The sequence below is a fragment of the Alligator sinensis genome, unplaced genomic scaffold (genome assembly GCF_000455745.1).
Source record: "Alligator sinensis unplaced genomic scaffold, ASM45574v1 scaffold824_1, whole genome shotgun sequence".
Taxonomy (NCBI): Eukaryota; Metazoa; Chordata; order Crocodylia; family Alligatoridae; genus Alligator; species Alligator sinensis.
This window is the reverse complement of record NW_005842463.1, coordinates 210,204-232,013: the sequence shown is the minus strand read 5'-3', so window position 1 is coordinate 232,013 and position 21,810 is coordinate 210,204. Positions and strand designations below refer to the sequence as shown.

Here is a 21,810-nt window from a genome sequence, read left to right as displayed (position 1 = left end):
TTCCCCCATCTTTCTCTTTTCCTTTTTCCCCCATCATCTTTGTTTCCCTGCCCCCTCTCTCTTTCCCCCTCTTTTTTTTTTCTCTCCCTCCCCTCTTTTTCTTCCCTCCCTCCCTCCCCTATCCTCTCTCATCACAACATGCTTACCAAAAAAAAGAATTCACAACAAAGGTAGTATATGAAGTTTTATTTATTGTCACCCAGGTAGAATTTTTAGAAAACCTAGTATTTACTGTAAAAAAAAAAAAAAAAAGGAAAACAACCCCCCTCCCAACATTTATGATTATTAACTACATTAATATGCAGTGCATCCTACCATGTCTCCCCCTCCCCCCCCCCCCCACCTGGTTTTGTTTTTCTGGCATGCCAGAACTCTTGCACCTTACAAAGTAGACATTGCGGGTTTTTTGGCACTCCAGCCAAAAACATTGCCTTACCCCTGTTTTAGGTAGTTTTGGATTTAATCAGATTTGTGTTACTGAGTTTGTTAGCTGTGAAGTGGTTTAGTTAGCAACCTGAGTCGAAGTGGCTCCCAGACTGTAATCCAGTGACTTCTTTTTTTTTTTTTTATAACCAAGGTGTTGCACAATCATTTTAAGATTTTAAGGCTGTTGCAGAGTGCCATGCAATATTAGCACTATTAGGTTTGTATACATGATTGACAGGATAAACCCAGAGATTTTCAAATGGAAATCCATAGTGTCAAAAACATTCTGACCTGTTGTGAGCTTTCTGAATTTGTTGTAACAGAGGAATTGCTTTATTATTTTTTATTGTCAATGAGTGAAAGCTAAGATGTCATTTTCGGAGGCGTGCCAGGATTCTAAGGAGGCATGCCTGGGGTTTAAAACTACTGCTCTAATTTACACACCTTACTAGGCTGAGTAGTCAGGTTGAAAGACCCGTGTTCTTGAAAAGTTTTGTTTGTGATCAGGATCAGGTGACCCTAATAAAGCTAAGAGAACTATTAACCCAAAACAGGACTCTAAGGTAACCTACACATGTGCCTGATGCCTTCTCAGATGCCTGCTAATAAGCATGTGTCAGAGCAGACTCGATGTAATTAGCATGCTCCAGCAGCCTCAGCATCTTGTGTATTCAGCATCCCCATGCTTCAAAATGGCAACAGGGGCACTTTAACTAAAACTCATCAAACAAGCTTTGGTTAAAGTGCCCCCACTGCCATTTTGAAGGGTGGGACACTGAATACATGAGACATTGCAGGCACCTTAATTAGGGCAACTCCCATGAGCTGCTCTAATTAAAGAACCACCCCCGGAGAACATCTAAAGATGCTGTAAGATGAGAAAGGGAAGCACAATATTTAACATGCTTAAAATATTTGTCAGCACTAAAAAGAAGATAGTTTTAATTTATTTAACATTGCACAAGATTGTGTGACTGCTAGCAGTGAGATGAAATTGAAAGAGAAGCTAAGCTAAATATGATTTTGAAAGGTCTCTTTTAGTACACACAGGAGATCATTTAGACCTATATTTCTAAATCTCATGTAAAGGCAAGCAGGGGGGACATTTCTATTTTGGTTTTAGGCATCCTAGATGCATCAGAGGATCAGTCATAGCAGAGCAGAAAATTCTGAATGAATTCACTTAGTTACTTCAGACAATCAAAAGAAAAGACCTTAGGGCCCCTGATGTTCAATTTATGGTTGATGGATAGATACATACATACATACATACATACCTACCAACCAAAAATAAGGACCAGGTTGCAAGGTTCCTGGTGAGGAAAGCCAAGGGGCTACATAGCAAGTCACTCCACATGCTATATATAGATATAATTAATTTAATTAATTTCAGTTATTTAAAACCTTTACATTGTTTCAGGATCAAAAACAAAGATTTTTAATGCTGTGTATGTTATAGGTTTCTTTCCAGTTCATTGTTCAATCTGCTTATAGAACATACTTTCAAAAGTACAAAAGTACTCTATAATTATTGTACATGATACCTCTTAAAATGCTGATGAGGTCAGTGAGCTAAAGAACATCTCAAATGCTCCACATCTGTTAAATATTAGTTGCTATGTTAAAAGGCTAGGAGGCATTTTATGTAACTCTTTAAATTCAGTGCCTCTTTCATGTACCTTGTGTATCTAAAATGGAAACTATGTTGCTTCCTTCCTTCTCATTTGCATTTATTAGCTTTTTTTAACTTTTCATGCTGTGGGAGTCTCTTAGGGGTTTTGGCATTTGGTGGGTTTTTGGTTTTTTGGGAGGTTTTTTTGGGCAGCTCCCATCAAAGGTACAGGGAAGGGTGCTGTGCAGCGAGGATGGAACGGTGGGCTGAGAGGGGGAGGCAGTGGGTGAGGGTCTGTGCTAGGACAGGGGAATGGTACGAATCAGGCTGGAGAGTTGTGGGGGAGGGATGGGACACAGCATGGTGCTGGGTACAATTAGGAGGGGATCAGGGTGTGGGGTGAGTAGTAGACCCTATGGTGGGGGCAGGCAGGGTGTAAAACCAATGCTGCAGTAGCACAGGGCTGTCAAACTAAGATTAAAAAAAAAAAGTAAAAATGCATCTCAGTAATACATAAATAAATAAATAATCTGTCTGTAAAAATGTGCACATTGTCTGCAAAAATAATATTTTGAATTTGCAACCCTGAACCTAAGACTACTCAAAGTCATAAAAAATATTAACTTACACCTGGCAAAAGTCAAGTAATATAGGCAATATGACAAAATCAAGAGTCCTTGAAATGTAACAAGAAAATAGTACTGAGCTGATAATTAGAATCAGTGCAGGGTTTCTGGTTTACCCTCTTGTTGAAGAGCTATCTTCATGACTGTCATCCAGGTCTGCCTGGAGTTATACCCATAATTGGTACCAGGTACTCTCCTTTTGAAATTAAACAGGTTACTTTGATCAAATAAGGTCACTAGACATTACCTTTGTACCTTGTGTAGCTTTGCAAGAATTTCAGGAAGAGCTTTGTCCCATTTCAATTCTCAGAGATCTATGAAAGACTATGACATAAATTAAATCATCCATGTTTCAGATTGGTGTAAAACAACCCATTTCCTATCCTGACCTTGGAGAATTGAGCACAAGTAAGGGCCTGCCTGAAACATATATAGAAATTCTTAAAAAAAGCTGTTTTCAGAGTATTACTGCTTATCCTCCTCAGACATACCTTATGTTCTTCAGATACATTTCAGCCTTTTTTTATCACCTTTGATTTATGATTATGCATGTACTATGTCTGGCTCTCTGTCTAAGATTGTCATATCAATGATAGAAGCTTTATAAAAGAAGAAAAGAGTCTTCTTTATCCCTAGCAGGTTTTTTTTCTGTAGAATAAGTAGATCTGAGACCAAATGAATAGATCAGTTCCTTGGATCATCTTTGCTCCAGGACAAAGCAGGCCCATGATGCCAGGAAAGTCAGCCAGGTGTCCTGGGTTGAGATTTGAATACTATCAGCTGTAACTTCTTATCTCAAAAAATATTATCCTTTCAAATAAGGAACAGTATTCCTTCCAATACTGTCTTGAATTTAAGAGGCATCTAAATTTTCTGACTCTTAATTTGAGGAAAAAATAAACACTAAAAGATGCATTCAGAAGAAATGCAACCTCTGAGGTACATTCAATAGCTTCTCTCTCTCTGAGATGCAGGCCATATTGAAGGAATATGATGAATTAATCTCTTCTTATTGTTTGTAATTTGAATTTGTTTCTTCTGTATGCCTGTAATGAAGGTGGTTTCCAAATACTTGAAGTAAAGGGAGTCATTTCCTTTGTACTCACTGAAGCGCTGACTTTCTCTATCATGGTATCATGACTGCATTATAGTTCATCTTCATTTGAAAAATCAGCTGTCATGTGAGAATTCACTTTGACTGAAAAAAACATTTGAATATCATCCACTTTTTAAATTAACCTGGGATAGAATGGAATTGGGCACTTTGGTTCTCAAGTATAGGGTGTGTAGATGTACAAAATACCTGCTGATGCGAATTGTAGAGGGTTAGTACGTTTGTACATACAGTACAATACATATACACGTGCTCCAGGGTGAAAGGGATGGGTGCTTTAATGAAAGCACCTCTGAGAGCTGCTTTGATTAAAGCGCCCACAGCATCTTGTGTATTCAGTGCCCCTCACTTCAAAATGATGGTGGGAACGTTTGAACTAAAGCTTATTCAACAAGCTTCAGTTCAAGTGTCCCACCGCCATTTTGAAGTGCAGGGATGCTGAATAGATGCGATGTGGAGGCTGCTGGAGCATGTTAATTAACATGCTCCAACAGACTTGATTAATTGAGTCTGCTCTGATGTGTGCTAATTAGCACGTTAGAGCAGACATCTGGTATGTGTATAGGTACTCTTTGTTCTTCGTACATTATTGACTTGCATGGTGAAAACTCAAAACCGTGGAATAATGCTGCCCCAAAGTCCTGTTGGCCAGTCAGAGACAGGAGTTCAGCAAGTAGCTGTGCAAATCTGAGTAAGCCTGTGTAGAGTCCCCACTGAAGAGGTTCATGTTAAAATCAGGAAATGGATTAAGGTTATGGAGGCATTTATTTTATGGTAAGAAAGAGAACCTGGGATAGAAATATCTGAAGATAACTGAAAATAAGTGTATGTATTCATTGCTGAGTTCAAATATGGAAAAAAAGTCCATTTGGGGTATAATGAGGCCAGGGGATAAGGTGCCAAGAGTTAAAACTATGGATCTAGAAGTGTAGGTTCAAATCATGGTCCAGATTCCTACCAGGGCCCCCTTCAGGTGGCTGAGCTGGAAGCTGAAATCTTGTGCTTCAATCTGGGAAAGTAAGAGGGAGCTAAATGTGATACTAGGTATGTGTTTCCCTTGTATGCCATTGACTATAAAAATTAGCATTCCATAACCAGGTTGACCTGGTGCACCTCCTGAAATAGGATAGTCATATTTTAGTGTAACGATAAACAGTACTCATAATGAAAATTGGTTAATATCCTTATGGTACAAAAATAACAGCAGATGTGGAAAGGTAATACTTTGACTTTATGCTGTGCGAGTTGCAGGTTTAAGATTTTAAACTCTGGGGTTTAGTTCTCTTGATTTTGATTCAGTGCTAGTAAGAATGGCTATAAAGGTCCCATGCATCAAGAGATGCACAAGACAGTCTTATATAACTTTATCGGCAAATTACAGACGCAATACTTTTATCAGTATAAGTGATCAGAAACCGGTCTATACCCATATTAGAACAGAAGTTCAGCACACGGACGGTTTTAAAAATGGCGGAACCTGATCTAAGATTTGCACCCCTCTTCCCCACCAAAGAGCGAATATGCATTTTGTTCACTACCATTCTAAACTACCAACAACTGTGTAACTTACATTGCTTTGGCCTTTTTGAATGTCTGTACCTAGCCTTAGTGTAATAGGAAATAGAATTGAAATGCACTGTTCAGAGTGGGAAAATAAGATTTTAAAGTGCATGTTGTGTGTTGGCGTGGTAAGATTAGTATAAAATGAGTTCCAGTAGAGTGACAAGAAGCTTGAAAGTGGTGGATATTGGTGGAGATATAGTGCTTGTACCAAATGTGGTGAAATGAATGAGAAGAGGGATGGGAAACGGTTCATGTGGTGGTAGGCTGGTCGGACTGGGTGTATGTAGGTTTTTAAAAACAAGGACTGAAATAGTTCTTCCCAGTCCTTAGATGACTGTTGGGGGAGGAGGCTATTGTAAAGCAGTTTCCTTTTTGCAACTGCTTGTGTGCCATTAGTTTTGTTCATTCATGTCTCACACTGCCCCAAAACTGTTAGCTATGGAAACAGCGTATATGTCAATGGTAGAAGATACAAAAATGCCCTTATTGAGACAAAACACTGATTATTACCCAGTGTGGATGGGATGAATCATGTTAATTGTGCACTGTTGGTTGATGCATTCTTTTCCTCTAAGAATGTGTCTAATGTTGCTTCTGAAGCATTTTTGAGGTAGCAAGTTGGCTAGACAAATTCTTGACATTTCTATAGCCCATGTTATTAAGAATCAAAAACAGAGAGCCCTAGGAGGGACAAAATGCTAAATATTTTAAAGATCAGAATATTTTTTTACCTTGACCAGCAGTTTATAATGTCAGTGTCAAAGTATACACTGTTAACTACAAAAAACTTGACTATATGTAATTTTTGTTACCTTGCTATATGCACGAGCTACAGAAATTTAGAAGTAAAGTAACAGACCATAAACAAACACTTTTAATACATTCACTGGTTCGTGTTCAGAACAGTAGTAGGCAGATTCTAGATACTAAGTAAAAATATAAGATGGCAAGAAGACTGTGTGATGCAAAGTGGTTAATCTGTAATTTTAAACACATTTATTGAATTCTAGTTATGGCTTAGAATCTTAATAAATTGTGGTAATTAACATATGTAATAAATATATGTGCTGGGAATTTCCTAATATTCCAGAGACTTGTACTCCCTGAGAATTTTTGCAGTCTACCGTGACACAGAAGATAGGTTTCTGTTAAACAGAAATGAAATTGAGGCCTTCTGGTTTCTAAGAGCTTTCTAAGGACTGTCCCTAATATATAATATATACTATATAAAATAGAATATATTCTGTGTGTGTGTTGTTTGACAACATGAAACACCGCTAGATCAGGCATCAGCTCACCAGGGTCTGGATTAACTGCAGGTGTAAGTAAGGAAGAACACTAAGCATAATTTCAGAAAACCGTGTAGAAATCTTTTTAAATAAACCTGCATAAAAGAACTAGTCGAGCATGGTTTTCTGAAACAGTACTGATCAGTTTTTCTTTGTCTGTCCTTGCAGATTAACCAGGTATTAGTCATTTTTCATGTAAGCGGGATTTAAAAGTAACCAGTGCACTGTTGTAGTGCTGAGCCTTATAGAGAAATAAAACCTAAGAGATGCACATTAGGATCACAGAAAAATAGGGCTGGAAAGGGTTTCATGAGGTCATGTAGCTCAGCCTCCTGCTCAAGGTAGGATCATCCGTGACTGAACCATCCCAGCCAAGTTCTAGGAGACCATATCAAAAATCATTGTGAAGAATCCTCTTCCTCTAGGAACATGGGACTGGAAAGGGCCTCCTGGGCCTTTGATTCTAGTCCCCTGCATTTGCAAGCAATTGTCAACCAAAGAATCCCCGAAATCACCACTTCAAACCCTCACTCAGAAGTACAACAGTGGGGAACTGCTGTTTCATTTCCTTTGGTAGTTAAATCTGCTTGCTAATAACTAATTATAGATCCTTTATATGCCAAAAATGGAAATACTAATTAGCTCAACAGGTGTCTTTTGCTTTCATTACGATGACTTTTCCCTTTGTGGTCTTTCACTTCTTTTGTTTATGATGTATTTGTATTTATACTTGCCTTTTTATGTGTTTCAGTAGAAACTTGATTTTCTTCACTTGGGCATTTTTCATGCAGTTCCATTTATAAGGCTATACTCATCATTGTTTTCTCACAGAAGGCTGAGATATTTGAGCTGCAAGCTTGTGTGCATTTCTCCATAACTGAAGCAAAATTTTCAGATTCACTGTTTATATAAGTTCATGCAGATTTGACTTTTCCTTTAGAATATAATTAAACATTAGCTGTTTTCACTAAAATGATGCTAATTTTCAGGGGGAGAATTGATTAACCTACTTCAGTTGCTTATAGCTTTCATTTAGTAGTGATGTATTAAATGGTGGTCATATTGTATTTTCATTTGATCCATTAATGGCCATTAGGTATTCATTCTTTCTTTATCTGTACTTGATTCTTGCCTTGGAGTAGTGCAAGCGGTGTTGCATATCTTGCCAAATCCACTGCTATTCATATGTTAGATCAATGATTCTCAACTGGCGCTACAAATCAATGAGATTTTTATCCTCATTCCCACATTGTTCAACAGTATCTGAACCATTTGGGGGATGCAAGATCTTTTGAAGGGTGCCACAAGGTGTGCAAATCAGAGAGGTCTGAGAAGATAAGCTCTGGCTGCTTCCCCACCCTATTGTCTTGTATATCAAACATTGTTTTTCAATAATCCATGCTTTGGCAAATAAAAATAAGTCTAGATATTTTTTTTTTATTTTAAAAACGAAGAACAGAAATCTTTCTTAAACCATGCTAGAGAACACGGCTTATAATTTTTTTTCAATTTCTTTTACAATTTCATATTTATTGCTTTACCGGTGACATGATATAAATAAAAAGAGTTCAAATACTTTTGTTTTAAAGTATAGTAAAAGATGAGCTGTCAGCTTTTTCTTGGATTTTACTTCATGTGAGTGATGGTGAATTTAAGTGAGATTTTCTCTTCATTCCCACATTGTTCAACAGTATCTGAACCATTTGACATTTTTGGTTTTTTTTAAGAATAGGCAACATTGATGTACTGGCTACAGTTTAAACCCTTTATCCACAAAACCCTATGAACTAAATAGTAACACTCAGAACAACATAATCAGACATGCTGCATTTAGTCACATACCAAACCTGCAAATAAGACACAGATCTTGTTTTTAAAGGATAGAATGAAAAAAAATCAGTTTCCTTGCTTAAAACATGCAATCTGGTTTTGAATTACTTGTTTTCAGGGAGGGAGTTGCAGATGGTATGCAAATAAGTAGAGATTACATTTTATATCTGCTTGCTACTTCTATTACTTCTTTAAAAAAGAGGTACCGTGTATAGCATGCAACTCTGAATAGTTGAATTGTTCATCTATAGATCTGAGCAAAAGTAGTTGAATTAAAGTATATGTGGTCAAAGCAATTAATTCTATTCTGAAGTTATGCAGTAAAATAACTCTCCAAATTTACTCTCAAAGTAGTGGAACAACTTCTGCTTTTTGCCCTTGCAAAGAAGGATCTTCTATAGTGTCTTCAGGACATGTCTACTCGTGCACATTTGCTGCACAGTAACCAAAATCACTGCGCAGTAGCGGTGGGCTTCTACATGTGCAAACCCATACTATGTAGTAAATATAGCAATTTACACTGACTTGAGTATAAATTTGATACCTGCATCATGTAGGTTTTAAATTTTGTGCCCGATTTAGTTACTGTGCGTTAATGCATATGTAGACACCTTAAAGCACAGTAGCACTATGTGTGTGGACTGACTTGGGACTAACTTTAGTCCCAAGTCAGTCCACGCATAGTGTTAATGTGCTCCAACACCTGCACATGTAGACACAAGCCTATTCTTGCTTACTGCGCTGTAAATTTAAGCCAGCATAAATACACCTGTAGACACGCCCACAGTGTAGGAACTGACAAGCCCAGTGCTGTCATTCATACTGTTATTTTGCTGTTTAAATTTATTTCTTAAGACATTTCTATATATTCACTAAAGAATAATGTTTCCTAAGGCTGCCATATGACACAAAACATATAATTCTATGGATATCTAAGGAAAACTAACAAAGGGTCTGATATGTTACATTTTTAACTCTTCTTAAATACAGGCTGCTATAAAATACTGGGGGTTTCTGCTTTGTGTCTTTTGTTTGGGGTTTTATTTTTTGCTGTTGTTCTTTTGCCCAACATGATCGATCTGTTCTTCCCACTAGGAAATCTTTATCTTAAAACAAATGAGTTATTGAATAACATAGTTGTCACTCAGTGTAGAGAAAGAATAACTGCTTATAGATCTGAATGTTCTTAAGACTAGGTTTTCTAGTCTTCAAAGCTTAGCATAAAATTATTTTCCATTCACAGTGACCTGCTCCACTATTTTGTTAAAGTATTTCCTAATATGGGAGAACCTATAATGTATGTCTGATTCTGTCTTCATGAAACATAATATTTTCTTGGTTTAAGTGTGTCCACCCCTCCAGTAAGTGAAGTACTTTACAGCTACCTTTCCATTCTGTTAATTCCCCTTCACCATTTAACTTCAAAATGTCTTGAGTTTGCTGATTCGGCATTCATTGATGTTACTAGCATTTCGGCCATTATGACTTACATGCATGTTTTAACTTTTTCAGTAAAAGATTCTCATTGAATTAACAGTCATTTTCCATTTTCAGATTTGCCTTGGCTATTCACGTTTCATGTAAAGTTTTATCCTCCTGACCCTTCTCAGTTGACAGAAGACATTACCAGGTAAGCACAATTTAAAATAAAACTTCAAAATTGCTATAGTCTTTATTACTGCTCTTCAAGTCAGAAATTTTTATCCTGAATTTTGAAAGTTCAAAACAGAGGGGGTTTTTTTGTTTTATTTTGTTTACTTTTACTTAATTATATTTATGAATAATACAGAATACGAACAGAGTCTCAAGGGTTAAGAGGTAGTAGAGATACTTATCCTGGGCCTGAGTCTCAAGCTGGCTCTCGGATGATTTTGCACTGCTGTACTGGAGATCGAGGGTTCTTGATATTTCTCTGAGCTTCTGCCTGCCCTAAAATTAAATGGATCTGAGTAAAGCCTATTGGAGAGTTCACAAATAGGAAACAGAGGCCAACTGAAAAGGTGCCAAAAAGAAGGGAGAGAAAATAGAAATCAGAGCATGAGGAGAGTGGAAGTAAAAATGGATACAGTGGAGGAGAGAAAAAAATACCAGAAAAGGTAATGACCCTATGAAAGGTGAGAGCTGGGAGCTAGTGGATTATGAGGCTACCATTGTGTTGGATTATAGGGAATGAGTCTTCTGGAGAGCTCAAAGGCACTAAAGTGTTTTCATTACAAATTCTTTATAAGCAAACACAAGGGCCTTTTAAATGTATTGTTGAATACAAATACAAAAAGTAAGGAATTATACCAGAATTGTTATCCTTTGTTGTTTTATGGTCACATCCATTCTGTACCTTAATACCATTGTTCTGCTGATGGAGGCAGTTACTGGGTTCATTGTTGATATTGTCCTACCACTCAGTATCTAGTAACAGGAGTCCAAAACATCAATCCCCTGGTCCTCAGTTTTCCGCAGAACTTTGTAGTAACAAAGTTAGTACAGCCATGATTCTGTAGGTGTTCAATTTCCACTGTGATGCTTGTAAAAAGGCAACTGATACCAAAGATGGTGTTATCTGCAGCTGCATGAACATCCACAACTCTCAGATATTCCCCAGAATGGCCTATGATGCTTCCTAAGTATTTAACAGTTTCCATCTGCCTCTTTTATCATGGTTGCATTTTGTTTTGCCTGGATGATAAGTGAACCAATGTGTGCTGCTACTTGCCCAGCCGCATTGACAATGACCTTCAGATCAAATTCAGCCACCAAGGGAATGTCATCAGCATTTTCAAGATCTCAAAACAAAATGACACTCAGTTCAGTGCTATAAACTGCAGCTCTCTTGTGGCTTATGCAATATTCAGCGACTGTCTTGACAGGATTCTGCCTTGCTGAACAGTTCCTATGGAAATTGTCCTATGAGTACACCATTGCATTTTTACTAAGGCCACAGAATCACTTCATCAGATCCCAAGAATCACTGAAACAAAGGTCTTATGGAAGTCTAAAGAAAATATAAAAAACTTATTAAATTTAGGCATCTTTTCAAAAAGCTGTCTCTTCATAAAGATTTGACTGATAGTACAACAAGCAGATCTAAAGTAGCACTGGATGTCTTTATTTTTATCATGGAGTTTATCATTGAATCAAGCATTAACATGGAAGAAAGTCTTTTTCTGGGACTTTCTGTTACATCTGAGCCTTGGAATAATACCCTTCTTCTAGTCACTGGGTTTGGTAGTAGTGTGCTAAATGGTCTGGAGCCATAACCATAACTTTGCAGCTATAACTCACAACCATACTAACTTCTCCTTAGCAATTTGGATTATAACATAAATCCTTTGTGCTTTCCCACACCTCATTTTATAGACTGGAATCTAGATAGCCTGCAGTTTTCAAGGGACACGTTGCTATCCTAGAACTTCTTAGGGGGTTACATAAGTGAAAAAAATTCTATTTACACTGCTTCACTTCTTATACGAGAAGTGTTCACTTAAAATTTTATTTCAAATATATGCAAATCAAACTTGATAAACAGTCCATTATTGACGATATGACTACATGTAGAGCTTGAGACCACTGTGTTTCCATATTTAATTAATATAAAGTAAGTTATGCCCACACAGAATGTGAAACTTAAAAAAAAATGGTTTTTTTAGAATATGTGCTTAGTTAATATAAGTAGTGTTTATACTAATTACATCTTAATGTTCTATATTCCCTATAATTTGAGTTTTATTATACACTTAAAACGGTGGAGAAAAGAAAAATTTTAATTGGGGCTTACGTATCACATGTCAATTTGTATGTGTGGCATGTAGATTTACAAAACATAGGACGTTACAAAACAAGATCAGTTTAATTCTCATGTTGATATGACCAGTTTGAAGAGAGATGTCTGTGCACTGTCTTACTGATGCATTTACCCAAATCCAAGACAATTTCAAATTTAAGATGGCCTCCCCCGCTGCAGTAATTAGATTCTATAAATTAAACATGATATATTTTTATAACTTTCCATGTATAGAATCTATTTGGTGGGGTGGTAATCGTAAAGTCATCCTCCCATTGGAAGGAAAACAATGCGGGGGCAGGGAGGCTTCAGACCCTTGCCTTTGTCTCCTCCATGCCTGTGCCTAACTCCCACCATACTTGTATCTGCCCCCCACCCCCACATGTACACTCTTCCCTGCATCCTGCCTCCCCACTTCTGGCCCCCACCCCCCTATGCCTGCTCCCCACACTGCCTACTGTGCCCCTCCATTACTTTCTGCTGCAACTCTGCTCCTCTGGGGCAGTCATCAGCAATATGACCCTGGTCCAGCCAGGGAGAAGTGGCAAGAGCTCCCAGCTGGGCTGGGACTGGAGGGACTGTAGTGGGAGCAGAAGGTAAGGTGGAAGGGGACAGCTTGAGGGGGAGGGAGGCAAGGGGTGGGGGGCAGGCAGAGGCATGGGGCTAAGGCAAGGGCTTGGGGCTAAGGCTGTAGGTTCCTTCCCACACCCCATGGTCTTCCCCCCCATGCTCTCCCCAATTGTGCCCCCTTCTCTGCCAAATGAGCTACTCCAGCACCAAGGCAGGCAGCAGCTCAGCCCAGCTTTGGCTCCAAGCCAGGACCAAGTCCAGCGCTGAGTTGCCTCCTGCCCTGGGCCACTACTCAAATCCAAGACAAGGCTCTCCCCTCCATCCCCCATACTGATTAGGGGGAAAATACTTTATCTTGAATTTGAGTAAATTTGGTGTGTATTGTTATGTTGCACAGCTTGACAAGCTAACTGGATTGCATAGAAATGACTGATAATAAACCTAGATAGATTATTGCGTTGTTAATATGAAACTTTAGTTTTAAAGGGAAAGCATTTAATTTTTTATACAGCTTGAAATTTGATTCCTGCAAGCCTGACAATGAAAATGACAAAGATGGTAAGTGAGCTGTTTTCACAGGCTACAAATGCACTATTGATAAGTTCCTGTAGGAAGTGGAATTTTTGTCACCTTTTCAAAATGTTTATGAAAGATATGTCAACACCTTAAAACTTGAATTCAAGTCTGTTTTATAAGGAGAAGAACTATCAAAAACAGAAGTTTATCACTACGCATTTGTGTTTAGTACATTTTATTTTTTTTTAAACAGTGCTTTTGGAACCATATGTTTTGGTTTACCTTTGTACATGTATTTGCCATAAGTAACTAATTTTTTCCCCTTTTTCTTGCAGATATTTCTTGTGCTTACAGCTTCGTCAGGATATTGTTTCTGGCCGACTGCCGTGTTCGTTTGTGACTCATGCCCTCCTTGGTTCATATACCCTGCAGGCCGAGCTAGGTGATTATGATCCAGAGGAGCATAACAGTGATTACATCAGTGAATTTCAGTTTGCCCCCAATCAAACAAAAGAGATGGAGGACAAAGTAGTTGAACTGCACAAGACACATAGGTATGTCTAACATAGTGTGGGGGGAATGACATTTGCATGCTTTAGTCCCATTTGTATCCTCTCTGGACAATACACATTTTATGAAAACATTGACGTTTTATTACCAATGAAAGGTTCTTATAGCAGTGACATATACCGGTTTGTTCTTTTTTCATACACTTTCATAGAAGTTGTCTCTCTAGTTCTTCTCCTTATTGTTCTTGTGTTTATTAAAGCCATTTAGAAAGCTTTCCATCAAAAGTCAGATGAGTAGTAATAATAAATATTTCCAATGGTAGGGGTTTTCTCCTCTGATTTGAAGAATTTTATATTCAGAGACTGAAAATAGAATAAGCAGTAATCTGGCCTTAATCAGAGGCTCTTAAATGTATGTAGCACGTGAACCTAGAATTCATGATGCGTGTTTTTTACTTGTTTTTTAACAAACTTTGGTGGCATTTGCTTAAAGGTGTTTTGAATAGAGTGAAGAAAGTATTCAAAATATGAAGTTTTACCTTAAGTACTCCATAATTGTTCAGGACTCTCTCTATTCTAGCTACCTTCACAATTTATTTTTAAATGATTTACTTTGATTATCAAGAGCCATTTCATGATTTACATTCAAATCGGATTCAGGTCCCATTATGGGGAGAAAATGAATTCATACTTGCTTTCAGGAAAAACCTAATGTACATTTTACTTTGTCTTAAGGGCTAAATACCAAAATGCCCTCTGCTAACTGAGTATGTAGTAATGTGTCTAATTCCTTAAATAAATATGCTGACAGTAGAGAAGAATATTCTTGTTATCTTCTAGTGATTTAAAATTTTATCAGAAATTCTAAATTCAGGAGAAAATTCTGAACTGTATAAGGAATGAAACTCCCATTGCCTCTAGTAGGGTCATTTGTCCTTATTAACATATATTCTGTCTAATAACATATGGCAAAGTTTACTTGTAAGAAAAAGCAAATTACTGTGTTGGACTTGGGGGGGGAAAATGGAAGGTAATGGCCTAATGGAAGGTAATTCTTAAAGGATATCAAAGGGAGCAGTCCAGATAAATGCACCCTTTAGACCCTCCCACCCACCAAATTGAAATGTTTCCCTAAATGCAAGTACCCTAATTAAATTCTATAAACCTTAATACTTTTGCCAATGAACTCAGGCTTCTTTTATTGGTTCCAGGGGCTTGACTCCAGCACAAGCAGATTCTCAGTTCCTAGAAAATGCCAAGAGACTTTCTATGTATGGAGTGGATTTACATCATGCCAAGGTATTGAACTCTCTCTTCTGAAAGATGTACTTATCACTGTAGCAGACAAAGGTGTAACTAACAGGTTTTGTGCCTTAGGGTGGAGTGTGCTGAGCACCAGATTGAGGAGAGAGGCAGGAGGAAGGAGGGTGTTCAGTCGTACGTGCCCCAGGGATACAAAGACCCCAGCTATTGCTGTTGGGTCCCTGCACCTGATCCTTATAGCAGGGCAGGGCAGGGCTGCTCCTGTTTAGCTCCTATGGCTAGACAGTGTGGAACTGCTCCTGCCATCTAGGATATTGAAACTTAAGCCCTTCATCTGCTATTCTATGCTGTGTAGCAAGTCATGGTAATTATTCAGTTTACATGTCTTGCCAGTCTGAGGACCATGAGCATTTTTCTTCATATTGGCATTATTTAGCATGTGGTCACAAAATCACAGGTTAAAAAAGAAATGTTCCTGATTCTTAAGATCAGACAAATTAATGTAAATGTCAAGTGTTCGATACTAGTGATAGAGGCTTGGAGTTGAAAATTTGAGTCTTAAATGGCTTTATAGTGTCTGCCTGTTTAAATGCTAGTAAGAGTTAAGTACAGATTTTTTTATTTTAGAGAAGTGGGGGCCAACCTTTTTGGCAGGTATGCCACAAAGTAAGCCCTGTACCACCAGTGCCATTCCAGTCCCCTTTCCCAACCCAGTCTGTTCTGTTTTCTGCTCTCTGCCCTATTCTTCTTGTCTAATATGTTCTGTTTTCTACTCCTTGCCCTGTCTGCCACTGTGGTTCCTGCCCCCTCTCCAATCTGCTGTGTGCCACACACAGGCTGCCCCTGCCACTTATGGCATTTGTAGTATACCATAGTCATCCCTGGTCTACACTGTTGTAGACAACATATGTAGTCATCTCTGGTCTGCGCTGTTGGAACTGATCTTTGTATTCTGTTGCCACCTAAACTTTGAAAAATATACAAATTCATGTTATCCAATTGACATAATGATCTCAAAGTCAGTGGCAATATTAATTTAATGAACTAAGGGCTAATTTTATCCAATATTTAAAAAGAGCATACATGTTGTTTATCTACAGCTACTTTTTTTCTTAAAAGAAAATATTTTAAAAATATTTAACTTTAAACACTTTGGAAGTAGTTGCTTCTTGCAGCCATATTTATTTAATAGCATCAGTGGCCTTTTCCCAGTTCTAAAACACATCTCTAATGTACACTTGTATTTGCTGAGGGTGTATAGATGTGTCTGCAAGATCATTCCTATAACCTTTTAAAGTGCATCGTGCCACTCTTGTCTCAATTTTTTTTTTTTTTTTTTTTTTTTTTTTTTTTTACCCTGTAGTGTTTCTTGGGGGTGCATGTGAAACAGTAGCAAATGAAAGTTCTGAAAAGAACTAATATTACTTCATCAGATTGCCAGTTTTAGACTTCTGCCAGCCAAGCTGCTGTTAATGACAACAGTGTGTCAGCACTTCATACGACTGTTGGTTGCCTGTTTGGGAGGACATGAAAATTTATTGTTATAATGTGGGAAGTCAGTTTTTCAAGTTTTATGTTATGTGAGCGCCTTATCAGTAAATATTTGCTTCTGTAAGCTGCTAAACTAAGCTCAGACTGTCACTTAACCAAAATGATTATGCTGTGGGAAGCACTGTGTATGAGCACTTTGAAGTGGCTAAGGTAATAGTGGGTGTATCTACATGTGAAATTAATTCAACACAATAAACTCCAGCACAGTTCATGCAAGAATTTATTGCTCCTGGACTCAGCATTTACATGTACGCCCAGGACTGAAGCACATTGACCTGGTGTGGTATAGCCCCAGCTGACGTGAGGCTCAGGGGGTCAGCCTGTCAGCCTGGGGTTGCCCCTGCCCAGCTCAATGTGCTGTGGAGGGGCTGTCTGGAGCGCGAGGGTGTTACAGTGCAGTGCTAGCCATCAGGCAGCCCCACAGTGTCGTGTCCTCATGTCCCGGCCAGCTCTGGTCACCATCTACGCGTGCATTGCGGTGGAGTAAATAACTCTGCCATAGAATAGTACTTGTGTTGGGCAGTACTAGCCTACAGTACAGTAAAATTAGTTTACTCCAGCCTAATAGCACTGCTCATGTAAACGGCGACACTTTCCTGCAGAGCTAATTAGGCAAGTTTGCAGTAAGCATCTCGTGTAGATGCACCCAGTGTCAACAAAGTATATGCTATATTCTACATCTTTACCACAATAGTAGGTAATAAAACCAGATATAACCAAATACATATGGAAATATATCTGATATATTTCATAAAGTAGCTAAAGTATTAAAGACATTGCATTTTTTCATTCCTTTCCCTTTAATATTTCCTTTAGTATTTATCATTATTCATTAATCTCTCCTGGTGATCAGTTGGTGATCTAATTTTTTAATGTCTTTTCACCATAATAATGGAGTGTGTAACAAGTATCTTTGTGTATATCTGATGGCAGATCATTGCAGGAGCCCTAGGCTTGTTTCTATAAGATCAAAAAACAGTATTTTCTTATTGTTGAGAACCTTATTTGCATTCCATCTTGTAGCATAAAAGCTGTTTAATCTTCATTATTCCTTCCTGGTGTATTAAAATAATTAACTGCCTGTAAAATCAGTGTGTAAATTTTCTGTCTAAAACTTTTTTTCCCCCCTTTTTTGTAGGATTCTGAAGGTGTGGATATCATGCTGGGGGTATGTGCTAATGGTCTACTCATTTACAAGGACAGACTTAGAATCAATCGTTTTGCTTGGCCCAAAATTTTGAAAATCTCCTATAAACGCAGCAACTTCTATATCAAAGTCAGGCCAGCTGAGGTAAGTAGTGGCTGTCTCCATTGCCTGCAGTTATATTAATAAACAAGTTAAGACAGACTTACTTTATTGCATATTGTGAAGGGACTGTAGGAAGCAGAGCTTCTAAATAGAAAGCAGTGATTAGAATACAAAAGGTAAGGAAGTGATGAGGTAAAATTAATCCTTTGTATTCTAACCACTGCTTTCTAGGGGAGGATGGGAGGAGGGATGTGGTGGTGTTGTTGCAGCCCCCTTTGATTCTTATTCCACCCACAATTTAAAACCAACTGCTTGGCAGTGGCAGCAGCATTTCTATTCAGGCAGCAGTGTAGGAATCATTTGACTTCATGGCTTATTATTAACTTCCTGATTCCTTCTAAACGCTTCATTTCACAGGTGTTAACAAACCTTTCTCCTTTTGTAATGGTCTTAACATTCCGCTGATTAAGCTATTCCTTCTTTTGCAATTGTGTTGTTTGCTAACTGTTCCTGGTAATGTTGCTCCTGCTTCACAGCCCTGCAAAGTGTTTTTAACCCTAGCTAGAAATATTAACTCAGGTGTGGAAATAATTTTCAGTGAAGCCTAGGTTACCTGGTCAAGGTGCTCATCAAGAAGGCTTGATTTTGGTTTGTGAGTCTGAAAGAAATGTATGTTTAATTCTAAAGATTATAGGATTAAAGAAACAACATCTTTTGAGAATTAACTAATTTGTTGTGTTTTGATAATATAGCAAGATACCTATAGGAAATTAATGCACATTCCAATAAAATTGTATTTATTTTTGCTTTGATCTCGAACTGAATAATAGTGCTCTAGGCCACTAGCACCTAGTTTCCTGGAGAAAAAATATGTTGTGTTACATTTGATGGTGTGCCATACCATCTGTTGTACCCCCCCTTCTCAAAATCCTACATCTGCCCATGCTGCTAACAAAATTTTATACATCTTTGAATTAGTTAGTCCATAAGGTACAAATCTAGCCTGCCCTCCCTGATCAAACTAACATGGCTAATTACTTCTCTCTGTCTTTGATTGTGAAATAATGGGGAATATTTAAGAAAAACTTTTCTGCTGTTGTTACCTTAAACAAAAGAAGCTTTTAGAGCACACACAACCTTATAAGTGTTTTACTTTTTTACTGCTTAGAGTTTACAAAACAATTTACAGATCCTTATTCGATTAAGGAAGATATTTAAATTTTAATCCTGTTTGGTTTAAAGAGATATTAAATGAGATACCTAAAAGTACTTGAAGGCAAAATGTCATTTTGAAGTCAGTTAAATATATGTGGATATAAGTAGTTTGTACATAAAATGGCATAAACTGTAGCAATGTTGAAATGTCTTTGGTTGTAGATAGTTTAAAAGGTAAATCGAATGATGTTTCCCCCTATTTAGATTTGTTGTGATTTCATGTGAAACTGTAAAATCTAGTATTTATCTTAGGCTATATTTGCTTCTTTCACAGACCTGACGAAGGGCAGTTTGTGGCTGAAAACTAATATTTCTTCCAGCTGCATAGTTTGTCTAGTAAAAAATACTACCAAACAAGCCTTGGGGTTTGTTTTTTTTAATTCTTAGATAGGTGTTTTGTCCATCTACCTGCCTATCTTTTAGTTGTATAAATGTATTCGTTTGGCTTAGGCAGTTTGAATGACATTAATGTTCCATTTAAGATTGAAATTAGTATAGTATTTAGAGTGCTATCAAGCAAGGGGGGAGAACAAGGAGACAATGTACTTGACGACTACAATTTTTAGTACAGTTGCCTTTTCACTAAAAATAATAATGATAATGATGATCATCATCAGTTTTGGGCAGCTAAATAGGAAGCATGCAAAGAACAGCAAGGCATTATTGACTCTCTGAAAGAGTCATCATTAGTACAGATTGGAAGTGATAATGTGTTTATTACACTACATGAGCAGTCTACCCAGTGTAATTAAATTAAAAGGATGGAAACTCTGATTTTTTTTTGTATCTCAAGAATGGAAAATTACTGCTTGTCACAGTAATGGAAATGTCTGAACTCAGCCTGCTAATGTAGCTAATAACCAGCTTTAAGGAAATGTGTTAATTTAGTTTGTGGATTCTTTCCAGTTGGAACAATTTGAGAGCACTATTGGGTTCAAACTGCCAAACCATCGGGCTGCTAAAAGGTTATGGAAGGTTTGTGTGGAGCACCATACTTTCTTCAGGTAAATGATCAGTCTTACATTCTTTCTTTTAAGAAACTCCCCTCAGGACTGGGGGAAGAAAGGGAATGAAAAGTGGAGAACTGTTTCTTTGCTTGCTTTGCAATCCAAATCCAGTCCTTTTATTGAAATATACTACCCGAATCACTGCTCCTGCGCTATTTATTTCTTGTCTTAACTTTCATTAACCATTATATTTGTTTCAATAGATTATTCCTACTTACCCATAAAAACATGCAATGAAGACAGTATAAATCTTTCAAATTTTTGTTAGTGGTTGCCAACAGTGAGGGTGCCCACCTTTTTATAGTGTGATCTCTCAGCGTGTCTATATTATCCCAGTGAAATAGCCCCTGAAAAAAGGAGCTAGAACTCAGATCTCCTCTCTCCCAGCTTTAACTATTAGACTACCGAGTTATGCTGTCTATTGTGCTTTTTTTTGTTGATCCATGAATTTGGCCTTCTTTGCTGCATAGTGGTACAACCTCAACAGGGGGAAGGAAATTCCATCCCTGCCCTCCCTCCTAGGGCCTATACCTTGGGGATTAAAGCAACTCTTCTGGGAGGTGGTAGCTGTGCTTTAATGTGCTTTGGTCATACTTACGAGATTAGGCCCCGATCTAGGGCATAAACATAAATCGCCAAATGACGTGGATCGGCTATGGTAACATGTCTTCTTTGTTGGGCACAACGCATGTTGCCCATTGTCTTGTATTGGGCAGGGCTTAATCTTGTGGGACAGCAGGCAACATGTTGCCTGCTTACAGGCTGTGTCTACACGAGACTCAGACTGACTACGCAGTCATTTAGTACTTGTACTTGTATAAACAAGTACTAAATGACCAGAGTTACTGCACAGCAGTGTCGCCAAACAGCTTTTTTTGTGTTGCTGACTGCACAGTACCATTGTGTCACGCTTCCTGCCACACAATGCTACTGCTCAGTAGTAACAAGCTACTGCGTAGTCAGCGTCTCATGTAGATGTGGCCACAGAGATGGGCTTTAGAGATTTCCTGGGGCATTTCTCTGTAAGAGAGAAAGCCAGGCAGGAACTCCTGGGACTTGAGGGGCCTTATCTTGAGTGGAAATTCTTATTGTGTGCGTGATCAGGCCCCGGGAGCACTTGTCTGGGTCACTTGGAAAATGCAAGCATAAAACAAACAGCCATCTGCTGCAATAAAGTGGCAAAAACTATTACCACCTTTGTCACAGCCTCAAATTTTGGGCATTTGTGGCACAAGAAGGGGGATGGAGGTCTGTTTTCTTGGTTTTTGTGCTGTCATAAAATTTTTTGTCAATGGCGGTCAAGCAGTGATATCTGGCTCTAGCCATAGCTTGTGGAATTTGATTAGACTTAAGTGGGACATGAGCACCAAGTTACTCAGACTTGACCAGTTCTTGGGCATTTACAAAGCAAAACAAGTGTCAGGTCAAACAATGATACGTCTCTAGAATTAGGCAGATGTTGTGTGAGGTTTTTGCTAGAAATTTTGGCTGTTGATGCCTTAAATGTACTTAAGACTTATTTTAGACACCTAAGTTGTTTTTTTAACTTAAAGCTGCAGTCTGGTTATGAGGCCTTGCTAAGCACATGACTATCCTTTTGCAGGGTGCTGTGTAACTATAATTTCATAGATGCTAGGGTCAGAAGGGACCTCAACAGATCACATTGAGTCTGACTGCCTGCCTGAGCAGGAA

At 38.1% G+C, this 21,810-nt stretch overlaps 1 protein-coding gene across 35 annotated transcripts in view; it reads left to right on the top strand.

Annotated features, from left to right (window-relative positions):
- The window catches only part of EPB41L2 (erythrocyte membrane protein band 4.1 like 2), a 230,308-nt gene that overhangs the window by 164,664 nt on the left and 43,834 nt on the right, over positions 1 to 21,810 (top strand). For all 35 annotated transcript variants that reach the window (XR_003095729.1, XR_003095733.1, XR_003095751.1 and 32 more), the window contains 5 exons: positions 10,015 to 10,090; positions 13,660 to 13,878; positions 15,045 to 15,132; positions 17,786 to 17,938; positions 20,018 to 20,115. Coding sequence is in view for 11 of the 35 variants with exons in the window: in XM_006030781.2 (XP_006030843.1) it covers positions 10,015 to 10,090; positions 13,660 to 13,878; positions 15,045 to 15,132; positions 17,786 to 17,938; positions 20,018 to 20,115 (634 nt within the window). In the remaining 24 variants the exon portion in view is untranslated. The remainder of the gene's footprint in view (positions 1 to 10,014; positions 10,091 to 13,659; positions 13,879 to 15,044; positions 15,133 to 17,785; positions 17,939 to 20,017; positions 20,116 to 21,810) is intronic.